Source organism: Hordeum vulgare, chromosome 5H (assembly GCF_904849725.1).
Source record: "Hordeum vulgare subsp. vulgare chromosome 5H, MorexV3_pseudomolecules_assembly, whole genome shotgun sequence".
NCBI classification, from domain to species: Eukaryota; Viridiplantae; Streptophyta; class Magnoliopsida; order Poales; family Poaceae; genus Hordeum; species Hordeum vulgare.
The window spans coordinates 503,476,968-503,489,822 of record NC_058522.1 but is presented as its reverse complement, the minus strand read 5'-3'; the positions used below and the strand labels follow the sequence as shown (position 1 = coordinate 503,489,822).

The following is a 12,855-nucleotide window of genomic DNA, read 5'->3' as shown; positions in this document are numbered from 1 at the left end:
CGTTACGGACAGGAGTGGGCGGGAACGGGATCCGGCGCTGGCCGCCTCAGCTGGTGGCGGCAGGCCCCAGCCGCCTGGCGCGGTGGCGGCAGGCCCCACGGCCGCCTCGTGCGGTGGCGGCAGTTGCCACGTGCCGCCTGGCGCGCCTGCCGCCATCCAGGATGGGGGTCCTTTCGCTCCTTTTCATTCACAGGTGGTCTCTTTTGACAATCTCATTCGACAGGGGTCCTTTTGGACAAAAATTCGCTGGTCTGGAGGGCGTGACTCTGCTTCAGCGAACGGCGCCGCGAGCTCATGAAGCAGCGGGGCAGCGACTGTCCCTGCATTTCTGCGTGTTGTGGGTGCCAACTGAGCCACGATAAGAAACGGAGGAACGATGCCCAAGATTCGACCTTCCTGGAGAAGATAAACCTTTGGCAGATGCTTTTGTGCCATGATTGGCTCCTTTATTCGTCCTGTAAATGTAATGTAAATATAATAAAAACTGCTTGGTTGGACGGTGGGCGCTTATAGTTAATTAACTTGATGTATGCCTTGTTGTTGATCGTGGCGTAGCCATCGTTAGGGCGTTAGTCCTGGTTAATTTTACATGCACTTGGATTTATACTCTCTGTTTTGAACTGCCTGTTCCTCCATTATGAAATATTGGAATCTTGCTCCCCTATGGCTATGGCCTATGGAGGCGTTTTGAAAGCACAAATCTACAAGGACACCACACTCTGTTTGCACACCACGACGGACCCAGTAACAAATGAATCCTCGCCGTTGGTCTCACGCGGCGCCGTCGACGCGGGCCTTGGTGACGCCGGCGCAGGCGTCGACGAAGTCGCCGTCGATGAAGTCGGTGGACAGCACCTGCAGCTTTCCGCCGAGGCCCCTGGCGAAGGCCTGGGCGATGAAGAAGCGCGCGAAGCGGTGGATGCGCCGGGTGACCGGCTCGACGAGCAGCACCGGGTTGTCGGTCTGCGGCGTCAGCGTGTTCTCCACCCGGTACAGGTGCCTCCGGGCGGCCGCCGGGTCGGGCTGCTGCCCGAGCGACGCGAGGTTGCCGTCCAACTTCTTCTCCGGCAGGTCCGTGTTGATCCAGTTGTCCCGCAGGTAGCCCGCGCTCCACAGCGGCCCGCCGCGCGCCGGCGCCGGCGAGTTGCGCGGCTTCCACACGCAGATCACCCGCCGCGGGAGCAGCTCCGCGACGGTCCTGCGGAACACGGCGTCGTCCTGCGGGATCAGGTGCTCGCCCAGCCGCTCCGCCAGGTACTTGGCGAACTCCGGCGGGTCCTCGTGGCCGAACTCGGTGCGCACCTCGAGGACGAGCACCTCCGCGACGGTCTCGGCCAGGAACCGCCGCACGTCGTCGATGACGACGTCGACGGTGTAGCTCGCCACGAGCGGGCCGTGGCAGACGCGGCGGTCCTTCTGGACGCGGACGTCGAGGAGGCGGCAGCCCGTGGCGAGCTGGTCGTAGACGGAGAGCGACTGGCACTGCGCGAAGGGGCGGGTGATGAAGGGCACGCCGATCTCGGCCGTGGCGGAGTTGTGGGTGCCCGGCCACACCACCTGGTGCACCCGCAGCCGCTCCGGCCCGAGCTCCGCCATCCACGTCTTGCGGTCCGCCGGCCGGTGGCCGGACCCTGGGAAGTCCTGGCCCGAGGCCGACAGGCGCCTGGCCAGCGCCTGCTGCTGGCTCGCCACGTCCTTGACGCGGTTGACCTGCCCCGAGAAGAAGGCGCCTATGGCGGCCATCCTGCCCGCGCTAGCTAGCTCTGACGAGCTCGAGATGACTGTGTCTATTGGAGATGTATATGGCTAATGGCTGGTTCGTTGTGAGCTGGGATGCTGGATCGGGTCGCGCGCCGGCTAGGAGGAGGAAGCGAGGCGTGTTGTTTGTTGGCCTGGCCGGACTGTGACAGGCGACCTGGCTAGCTCCGATCTGGCCAAGTTGTACTACGTCTACGTCGTTGCGATCGTCGAGCTCGATGTGGATTGGTGGACATGGACATGGCCTCGGAGTTGGAGATATATATGCATGGTTGACCGACTCTGGCAGAGCTCCGCATGGCAAACGTGGTGAGCAAAGTACTCCGCATGACCGACTCGGAGTGGAGTACATATGATTATCTTAGAGCTCGATCGGGTCCATGGGGCGGGGCGAGGAGGAAGAGAAGCGCGTCCCATGCAATGCATTGGTTGGTGTGTGACTGACTGCCGTTGGCCGTTGGCCGTTGGGTAGGTGTTGTGCTAGCTAGTGGCAGCATTTCTCTTTGCAACTTTGTTCGCCACGCACCAACGGAGGGGCTTCCTTCAACGGACGGGAGGATTTTAAACGAGCTCAAGGAGTCACACAACACCCCACCAAGCTACAAACATGCAAAGGCAAAGCCTTTTTAGAGAAAAAAAAAAGGAGCTCGAATCAATTCCGACTCTCAACTAAATTCGAATCCACTCGATCGATCCGTTGATCCGACCAAATCCAAGAGGGAAGTTTATTTTATTTTACTAATGAATTAGCCCATGCGTTGCAGACTTATTTTAGTCTGACTAAAAATAGTCTCTTTAAGAGGTTAAAGTTTCAAGCACCCCTCACTAAAGAGAGGCTAAAACTAGTCTTGAGACTAATATTTTTAGTCAGGAGTACCCCTACTAAAATATGGATTAGTCCTCTTTCTCCTTATTTTTTTTTTCGGAGACTCTCTCTCCTCATTTAACTCCTCTCCTTTTACACAAACGAGTTCTGAATTGAAGGGCTTGGAGGATAATAAATGCTCATTAACTTGATTTTAGTCTCTTCAGTATTTGGATCCAAGCATGGGTGAGGCTAGCAAGTTTTAGTCCCACTAATTTTAGTCATGGAACTAAAACGTATCCAAGCACCCTCTAAGTATGACACGAGACTTCAGTAGGTCTAAGTCCTTTATTTAATATACATGACATTTCATCTATGTTTTTTATTTATTCTTCTCCCACTCTCGTTGTTGACTCTAGCCTCAGTGTTCACACAACCACAACACGTTTGAATGTTGTCAATCTTAATACGTCTCCCTTTCGGTGTAGGATGATAAATCATTTTTATGAGATTTTGACGAGGCGTGCATGCGTGGTTATAGATATTTCTTTTCGTTTCTCATCTTGGTTTTGCCGAAGTGTTCATTTTAATTTGGATCGGCCTCAGTATGAAAGAAAAATTGATCATATGTTGTTGATTAAGATTTCATTATAAATAGCATTTTAATGGTTAACGGGTAAAGTACTATCATATTTAGATTCTATATATTTTCTAATCAACTTTTATATATAACATGTTAAATTTGGAGTTAGGGATTAAAAGATATGAATTTTTGAAAAATCACTTAATATATATTGCGGGTTGATTACCAGGAAATTGAGGGGGTTTTATAAAAATAGTATGATGGACTAAAAATATATATTTTGCTTATTAGTAGGTATAGATAGATTATTTTATTCTGTAGGGAAAAGGGAGATTGTATAAGAGGTATAGTAACACTGCTAGTCACAAAATTTACATTTGATGTTCAATTCAGTGCTAAAACTTGTAAAATACATCGTTTTAGTCATATAACTTGCATTTACGTGCACATACGGTCAGAAATTTGGTATGGCTTCATATGATCTGCTGGTATGGCATACCTGCCCCATTGTTAGTCTCTGATTCCGCCCGACGAGCGTGCGCGTCTTTTTGCAGAAAACACCCTAGGCCATTTACTAAGTACGGAAAAGAGACCATGATGATCCATTTACTATTTACGAGAAATAGCCCGCTCCTCTGCTTCTACATGCTCGTTCTCCCGTCGGTTACGCGACAGCTTCGAAGGTGTGGGCCGGATGTCGGAGCCCGCATTGGAGCTGCCCGCACGGAGGAGGCGCGTGAGGTCGAGCCCGACGACTAGGACCCGCTGGACCTGGAGCCACCCGAGCTGGACCTCGAATGATTGTCGCCGGAGTCTGTACCGATGTTGCCTAGCGGTGGAGCAGAGTCGTCGTTGTTGCACTGAGTGCAGTGGAGATCCGCACGGGCAAGAACTTGCGAACTATGTCGTCGTGGATTGGTTGCAAGTAACATAGTAGGTGGTGCTATGTGTCAACGACCGACCAATGTGTTTATGAAGGGAATGGGCAATGATGGGAAGACCCAATAGCAGGAAGCACCAGTGGTGGGAAAGTATCAATGGCGTGTCATCACTCACCACCTCTATATGCCAGTACGGGCGGCGAAACATAGAAAGAGATGATACAGTAGTGTTAGCTGATTTACCTAAAAAACAAGAGATGGATTACATGTTGAGAAGTTTGTCCTTATCCCACTGGCTATGCACACATCAGGTCCTGCGAGCCCTAGGCAACAACATGTTTTTGATTTTCGGTTTTAGTTTTCTCAAAATGTATCATGAGAAAGAGCTGAAACCATACTTATGAATAATTTTGTGTATAAATTTTAATTTTTTGTGATAACTTTGAAAATAATTTGGTCCATAAGGGTCTATTTTCCAGGTCATCAAGGTCTACTTTCTGTAAATAGTAAATAGTTGAGGGTGTTTTCTGCAAAATAGGCATGCACATGCCGCACCGGGTGCAATCAGAGGCTGATAGTGGGCAAGGTATGCCACACCATCAAGTCATGTGAAGCCAGATGGGATTTCTGACCGTATGTGCACAAAATACAAGGTATATGACTGCAATGATGTATTTTGTAAGTTCTAGCATTAAACTGAACATGAGACGCAAGTTTTGTGACTCATAATGTTATTACCTCATTGTATAATTTATTATGGGGACACAATGTCATTTATACAAAGTTTCATAACCTCCTCAATTCCAGACCCTAATCACACCGTGATGCGGGGAGTGCGATGACCATACACAACAAGGCCCTTGTGGCTCACTTTGTTTTATCCGCATCTCACTAGATTGATCACCATATCATTACTCTCTGACGTAAGCAGCTGAATTTCTTGTACCAGTGCCATATGGTTAGACTGGTCACGGGTTGTTGCCTTGATTGTGCTCCCTCAGTTTTTAAATATAAATCTTTTTAAAAATTTCATTACAAACTACATATGAATGTATATAGACATACATTAGAATATAGATTCACTTAGTTTGCTCCATATGTAGTTCGTAATAAAATCCCTAAAAAGACTTATATTTAGTAATGGAGGGAGTAGAAGCCACCTCCGACATATCCAGCTCGATTATGATGGGCATATCGTGCACTGCTGAGCGAACGCCACACCTACCTTGCAAGCAATGAGTTCGGCTTCTAAGGCATTATCACATGTGAATGTTAGAAAAAACACCATTTGAGGGCTTTACCATGGCTCACTAGGAAACACCTAAATCTGAAAGTTATCTAAAAAAAACTCCTCTGCATACAATGAAGATGATTGCGCCTGTGTCATGGACAACTTGTGCTTTATCATGTCGATGTGCGGATACTGTTGGATGCACAATGAGGAATTGATGTACCCATGGAGGAACTTGTGCGCTGCTTTTGTAGGCGGGGGTCTTTGTCATGTACGATCTCATTCTTTACATGCCAAATTCGCTAGCCCGTCATCAACAGTGCCATCCTCGAGAATTCTAGCAAGGGCACCATCAAATAGTCTCTCAGATGGAGCGCCGACCATCCGATATCCTGCTAGTTGTGAAAAACACACGCGCGTGTCCATGATAAGGCGATATCCAAACTGAAATGTGAAGTTGCCGGATTGCTCCGGTGCCCAAGCAAAAGAGTATGTTTCATCACCCGCGATGAGAACCTTATCTCGGAGATAATGCTGACGTCCACCACAAGAAAATGGCGTTGGAACATGTCTATACACCACATCCCCTCCTCACCGATGAGCTCATCCAGCCGTTGGAGCCTACAAGTGCCTTGTCGATTTCAAAGCTTTCTCGAGTGCTCGGGAGGTTTTAAACACGGTTTTATCCTAGTATGTTTTTTTATATCGACTTCATCTACGTATCTAGTGATTAGTTGAACTTAGATCATCTCTATTATTCCTAGAATGCACAAGAGGGATATATAGGGATGTATTTACAAATTAGCCGAAGTCCATTGTGCTCTCTTGTAGGAGAAGTGGGAAGTGGGTTTGCTTGGGAACATGGAGTTAGTGAGCTTGAGCTTAGATGCACCTTTTGCTACAGTAAATTCTCTAAAAAAAATCTTCTTTAAAGATACTGATCTTTTTAACAACAAACATTGATGTGTATTTCACATGCATGCAAATTTTTGAGGTGGGATGACATTTATGGAGGTCCATGCAAAAAAATCGATGGTCCAAGAAGGCTGTTTTTGAAAGCATTTTGTAACATCGACACATTTTTTTGTCGATATCTCCATGAATGTCATCTCGCCACAAAATTTGCACGCATGCGAAACACACATCAATATTTGTTTTCAAAAAGTCCTAAATTTTTTTCCTGAATTGTTTTAGTATTTTGTTGGATTTTACTATAGCGAAAGGGTGCAAGTGAGCTGGAGGTGACAAGAGTACTTTCATTTTTCTTGGACACTACATAGGCTGAACAATCGTTCATATAGCATAGGACTTGATGTTAGTCTGGAAGTGCATTGTAATTTCTGTACCAGCAACGGAAGAAAGAGGAGCTACTATACACCGTGCCCGCCACGAAACGTACGTGATCGCCTCTACTACCTTGGCCGTCACGAAATTCGGTAGCGATCCAGCTGTTTGGGCCGGCCCATATAGATGCATACATATATGCCCCTGCCTGAGCGATTTGCATCGGCTATTCTACGCGTAGAATAGGAGCCTCCGCCGCCACCGCGCGCGCCACCTTGCTCCTCCGATCGGTTCCTCCCCGCCGGTGACACAATATGTCGTCGGAGACCGCCCCCGAGGCGGAGCTCTCCACCGCACTCTCCGCCGCCACCGTCAGCAACAAACAACGGAAGAGGGACACCAGGAAGGCCGAGAAGGCGGCCAAGCGCGAGCAGCAGAAGCCCGCCGCCGAGGACCCCTCGCCCGAGAAAGAGCAGAAGCCCTCCGCCGAGGACGACCCCTCGGCGGGCAACTACGGCGACGTACTCCCCGTCCCCGGGGAGATCCTCCCCGCGGCGGTCCCCTACGGACCGTGGGCCGAGATCGGCCACCTCGACAGGGCCTCCGTCGGCCGCTCCGTGCTGGTCCGCGGGACGGCGCAGGCGGCCTACTGCGGGTCCAAGACCAAGAAGGTGGCCTTCCTCGAGCTGCGGCAGGGGATGAGCACCGTGCAGTGCGTGCTCGCCGGCAGCGCGCAGATGGCGCTCTTCGCCTTGTCCCTCCCCAAGGAGTCGGTCGTCTTCGTGGAGGGCGCCGTCGCCCTCCTCGACAAGCCCCTCAGATACACCACGGTGCAAGAGGTCTCTGATGACTGCTCGAGTTGTCAGCTGACATACAGACTACGTACATGAGTTATTTTGTGATCCCCGTTTGATGGCCTGCAGGTGGAGATTCAGGTCAGGAAGCTCTACTGCGTCAGCAGGGCCAAACCGAAGCTGCCGATCAGCGTCGAGGATGCCGGACGGAGTGCTGAGGAGTTTGCAATGGCTGAAGCAGTATGTCAATCCGCGTATTTGCTTTTGTTGCTGCAAGCCTCCGATGATGGTACTTGGGTTCAGCTGATGGGTTCTTGTATGTTTTGCAGAACGGGGTGCAGCTTCCCCGCGTTGGTCAGGACACACGCTTGAACCATCCGGCTATTAATCTCCGAACACCTGCAGTGCAAGCCATTTTCCGTATAAAGCATCAAATTGAACACGTCGGTATTTGTTCTTGCTTTTAGGACTGCTGCTATCACAGTGATGTCAGTCATCTTTTTGGGTGGTTGTTTAGATCGATTTAGTGATCTTAATGTGATGCCTGCAATTAATGCATGCCATAAGTTCTGTCTGATTACACTAATGTCAGATTGGGTTTTAAATTTAACATTCTACATCGAATATGGATTTGTCAAGCCAATGCATATGCTTTTACAAAAATCGTTTTGTGAAGGCTCAAGGCATATATTTTATATGCATTCCTGCAACATGTAATGTATTTTTCCAGCGGGTTAGTAAATCTTTACCATTGTTTGATACTCGCAGAAATTCAGGGAATATCTATCGTCAAGAGATTTTATTGGGATCCACACTCCAAAGCTGATTTCAGGGTCAAGTGAAGGTGGAGCAGCGGTATTCAAACTTGAATATAAGAATGGCAAGACTGCTTGTTTAGCACAATCCCCTCAGCTGCACAAGCAGATGGCAATCTGCGGTGGGCTTCGTCGTGTATTTGAGGTTGGACACATATTTCGAGCCGAAGACTCCAACACACATAGGCATTTGTGTGAGTTTGTTGGTATGGATGCTGAAATGGAGATTATGAGACACTACTTTGAGGTAAGGAAGTTTGGTAAAGCGCTCTTCATTTACAAACACGACAATGACTAAACTTATTTCTTTAAACAGGTTTGTGATATTGTGGATGGATTCTTTGTAGAATTGTTCAGACACTTGAATGAAAATTGCAGGACGGCACTTGAGGCAGTTAATAGGCAGTATCCATTTGAACCACTGAAGGTAAAATATTTGTTGCTTCTTGCTTGGTGGTTTCAATTATGTTACAATATCTGGGTCTTGTAGCTGAAAATAGCGACTCACATTGTGTTAATTCCTGCAGTACCTAGAGAATACCTTGAGGCTCAGTTATGAGGAAGGAATACAAATGTTGAAGGTACAAACATGTAGCTGTTTGATTGCCACCCTGATGTTTTTCTCTCATCATTTGAATTTTATGCTGTTTTCGTGCAGTATATAATTGCTACTTCAACTCTACTGTACACAGCCTGATGTATGACATTATAAGAAAATAAATTTTTAAACATTGGTGATTTATTTGCTTTGCAGGAAGCTGGAACAGAAGTTGAGCCTATGGGTGACCTCAACACTGAAGCTGAGAGAAAACTTGGTCAGCTTGTTAGGGAGAAGTACGTAGAAGTGTACACACTGCTATGGTTATGTTTATTTCATCATCTTGTCTTTTTTATTAACTCCATTCGCTCTTGCTGTAATATTTGTAGGTATGACACTGATTTTTTCATTCTCTATCGGTATCCTTTGGCGGCACGCCCCTTCTACACCATGCCTTGTTATGAAAACCCAGCTTACAGCAACTCTTTTGATGTCTTCCTTCGAGGTGAGCACTGGAATTTCTCAATCTGTACCTGGTACTATTTATTTATTTTTGAGCTGGAACCTGGCAGTGGTATGATAGTATAATGGAAGTATAATGGTCTTGATTTCCAGTTGTACAAGCAGCAGCAATTGTTTCTTTGCATCGAATTTGCTGAACAAACTTTGCATTTTTCTGCTTATGATAGGCGAGGAAATAATTTCCGGAGCACAAAGAATACATGAACCCGAGCTGCTGGCCAAACGTGTGGCTGAGCATGGAATCGACAAGAGTTCTATCAAGTCATACCTGGAATCATTTAGGTATGTTCATCCACACTCCGTGTCCGTGACCATTTAGTGTTGCAATACCTATCATGTAGTTCTATTTGTTAGGTCTCTGTCTCTTGATGTGATTGTCATTTGACAAAATGCTTATTGTTGCAGCTACGGCACACCTCCTCATGGCGGGTTTGGGATCGGGTTGGAGAGGGTGGTGAAGCTGTTCTGCGGACTGGACGACATCCGAATGGCATCGCTTTTCCCTCGTGACCCGCAGAGGCTGAGCCCATGATCTCTCTTCCTCTAAGAGCGAGCCTGGTCCATGCTTATTAATTCTAGCTGTGATGACCTTCTTGATGCTTCTATTACCTATACCTTTCAAGCAATGTTCTGCTGTTAATGGTTACGAAACTGTCACTTTGTTGTGGGTAGAAGTAGGAGAGTTTCGATAGCAGATCAAAGACTTAAGCATGGAGAAGTTTGCTGATAATTGAGAATCAATAGTTAATTGAAGAAGGTTTGCAGTAATTCATTCAGTTCACATGTTGAAGTTGCCAATTAACTCCTCTGTGCATCGCCTCATGAAACCGGAAAAGTTCAGGCAAGGCGTGATTTTCAGCCGTTGCTAGAAAAAAATGTTGTGTTTTTCTTAGAAACTGTAGTGGGAGAAATAATTGTACAATATATGCATGCCGACTTCAATGGTGAACACAACAAGTGGTAGTAGCATTGCATCCAGCACATGCTTTATTTACAAGTGCTAGTTGCCCTCTGCACTCTCCTTCCCCGTTTCATTTCTGCAACAAGAATGAATCCGTAGTTGTACAGCTTTAGCAGTGTTGTTAAATTCTGATGTCAGCCGTCACTAGCTTCCGCCTCGCGAGACGCTAGGGTTCGTCGTTGCTGTGTGTTGATTTGTAGGCTTGGAGTCATAAGTCCACCATTCAGCATACGAGGAGAGGTGTCTACTATCCCTATAAAAATATGGAAGGACAAATCAAAATCATCTTATAGACTCTAATGGTCTAAAAATCAACAAACTCTAATGGTCTAAAATCTCCTAATGTTGAGCGTGCTAATGAAAACTCTGATCGCACCGATCAAAAATAATCCCCCATACCGCTTCGTCTCTCCTTCTAATCCCTCACATCGTAAAAAAAAAAAAAAGCATCCACATGATACTTCTCTCTTGCCGGCACCAACCCCTCAGCCGCGCCCGAGATATTACCCTCTCAGCCGCCTCTCGCACCAGCTGCTCAGCCCTGCGGCACCCCTGCGCACATTTTATTTCGAGTGAATTCCGTTTTTTACCCTGTAGTTGTACATTTATGACACATATTACCCCATTTAATGAAACTTCTATCGAAATATCAGATTTTGGTGACTTTTAACACGGTATTTCCTCAGATTTACATTTTTCTTGTTTATGTTAGATAGAATCGGCATGTTGCGTTAATGATTCGTAGAAAAATCTGTAAAGATCAGAGGACATCGTTGACGATCATGTCCAGACTTTTCTTATCCATCTGTTTCATTCCTCGTCATCGTTCATATATTTTTGGACCCTGGACGTCACCTCACACCTTTTCTGATGGACACGCATCACGAAACGAGTGTCCAAAGCTTCCAAAAAGGGTATTATAGACGAATTTCCACTTGATGGGGTAATTAGAGTCAGAAGTGTACAACTACAGGGTAAAAAGCGAAATTCACTCTTTTATTTCAGAGCTACATTTTTGCTATTACAATATGATACAACTGAAATTAAAATACATCAAACTATTAAAATAAAGCTACATTAAACTACTGGAATAAAGATACAACAGGTTCAGAATTTTCTAAATATTATCATAGAATTCTAGCTAGTGAGTCTAGCACATATATTTTTCTTTCCCATCACGAGCTTCTTCTGCCGCGTGGGCCTCATGAGTTCTTTTTTTCTTTCTCTGCCTATTTGCCTCACGAGTCTCCTTTTGTTGTCGTTTCTCCTCCCCCACGCGACGTCCATCTTTCTGTTTTTTCTTCAGTAAATGTGAAAGAAACGGTTGTGCCCGTCATAGTATTCTTTTAACAATCTCTCTCTCTCTTGCTTTGTTTTCTCCTCTGCTGTCGTCTTTTCGCGTCGCACTTCCCTATATAAGCTATCCCATGCATGTTGACTTCTTTTATGAATCTCAGTCGTTGTCCAAAAGCTATCATCTTTATGTCATTCCAACAGTAGTACATGCAGAGAGACGAAGACGATTATAACAAAAATAAGACTGTTAATGTAAAACTAAAAAAACAATAATATGTCTATTCATAATGGATAAAACATACCGGAGGCTTGTCATCCAAAGAAATAGATATGGTTGGATCTTCCCCATAATTGATACACATGAAAAACTTAATGCCCAATCAATCAAAAAATAATTTCAAAATAATTGGAGAAAAGAGGAGGATGGAGGAAGAGCTTCGATTTTTCAAACTTGATTTTGCAAAAATGGTGGCTGAGAAGGAGGAGGCTATTAGTCAGCTTGGCAGTGCTAGGTTGGCTATTAGTGATCTGAAAGAGGAGATTGAGAAGAAGAAGTTGGCAGATCATTCTTCCACCAATCTACATCAGGTACTCAGGGCGAAGGTAGAGAAGGAGAGCGACCAGCTTGTGCTAGAGAGAGACCAAATGAAGGAAGAGAAAAAAAAGCTGGAGCACATCATTTCTGATATGATGAAACAGAACCATGGCTATAAGGACAAGGTGAAGAAGTTGATAGACCATTCTTCCACCAATCTACATCAGGTAATCAGGGCGAAGGCAGAGAAGGAGAGGGACCAGCTTGTGCTAGAGAAAGACCAAATGAAGGAAGAGAAGAAAAAACTGGAGCACATCATTTTTGATATGATGAAACAGAACCATGGCTATAAGGACAAGGTGAAGAACTTGAAGGAGATCTGTGATGAATTTTAAGTATGTAATGGTTGAATTTGTATTGAACTATCCAGTACTAGAATTTGTATTGAATTATCCAGCAGAACTATCCAGTAGTTGAACTATCCAGCACTAGAATTTGTATTGAATTATCCAGCAGAATTATCCAGTAGTATCAGTAATTATCCAGCAGAATTATCCAGTAGTATCAGTAATTATATTTTTTAACTAAGCTCATGCAGACATAGTGCAGACACATTACAAATTAAAACATAGTGCAGACATATTACAAATTAAAACATAGTGCAAACAAAGTCCGACATAGTACACATTAAAACATAATGCACACATATTAGAAATTAAAACGTAGATTGACACATTATGTAGCTTCTGAGTTATTTATTCCTCGTCCACCCCTTCGGCCTCGACTGCCACGATCACCTCTTGCTACTGTTGTCGCACCCGTCGATGTGGAAGCACCGTCTTTGTTCAGGTC

At 45.8% G+C, this 12,855-nt stretch overlaps 2 protein-coding genes across 2 annotated transcripts; one reads left to right on the top strand and one right to left on the bottom strand.

Annotated features, from left to right (window-relative positions):
• Positions 1 to 513: 513 nt before the first annotated feature.
• LOC123397560 lies at positions 514 to 2,174 on the bottom strand. Its single transcript, XM_045092092.1, has one exon. It carries the CDS (start codon positions 1,741 to 1,743, stop codon positions 772 to 774), a length of 972 nt encoding a protein of 323 aa, XP_044948027.1. The 5' UTR covers positions 1,744 to 2,174; the 3' UTR covers positions 514 to 771.
• Positions 2,175 to 6,796: 4,622 nt separating this feature from the next.
• LOC123398490 (aspartate--tRNA ligase 2, cytoplasmic-like) lies at positions 6,797 to 9,981 on the top strand. Its single transcript, XM_045092954.1, has 10 exons — positions 6,797 to 7,381; positions 7,466 to 7,576; positions 7,666 to 7,779; positions 8,105 to 8,398; positions 8,468 to 8,578; positions 8,679 to 8,732; positions 8,906 to 8,985; positions 9,079 to 9,194; positions 9,379 to 9,493; positions 9,617 to 9,981. Exons 1-10 carry the CDS (start codon positions 6,857 to 6,859, stop codon positions 9,741 to 9,743), a joined length of 1,647 nt encoding a protein of 548 aa, XP_044948889.1. The 5' UTR covers positions 6,797 to 6,856; the 3' UTR covers positions 9,744 to 9,981.
• The last annotated feature ends 2,874 nt before the right edge of the window (positions 9,982 to 12,855 follow it).

Bases quoted from the DNA above. Each gene is read 5' to 3' on its own strand.
- LOC123398490 (XM_045092954.1), top strand. From the start codon at position 6,857: ATGTCGTCGGAGACCGCCCCCGAGGCGGAGCTCTCCACCGCACTCTCC. The intron at 7,382-7,465 runs GTCTCTGATGAC...GATGGCCTGCAG, and splicing joins GATACACCACGGTGCAAGAG to GTGGAGATTCAGGTCAGGAA. The intron at 9,195-9,378 runs GTGAGCACTGGA...TGCTTATGATAG, and splicing joins TTTTGATGTCTTCCTTCGAG to GCGAGGAAATAATTTCCGGA.
- LOC123397560 (XM_045092092.1), bottom strand. From the start codon at position 1,743: ATGGCCGCCATAGGCGCCTTCTTCTCGGGGCAGGTCAACCGCGTCAAG.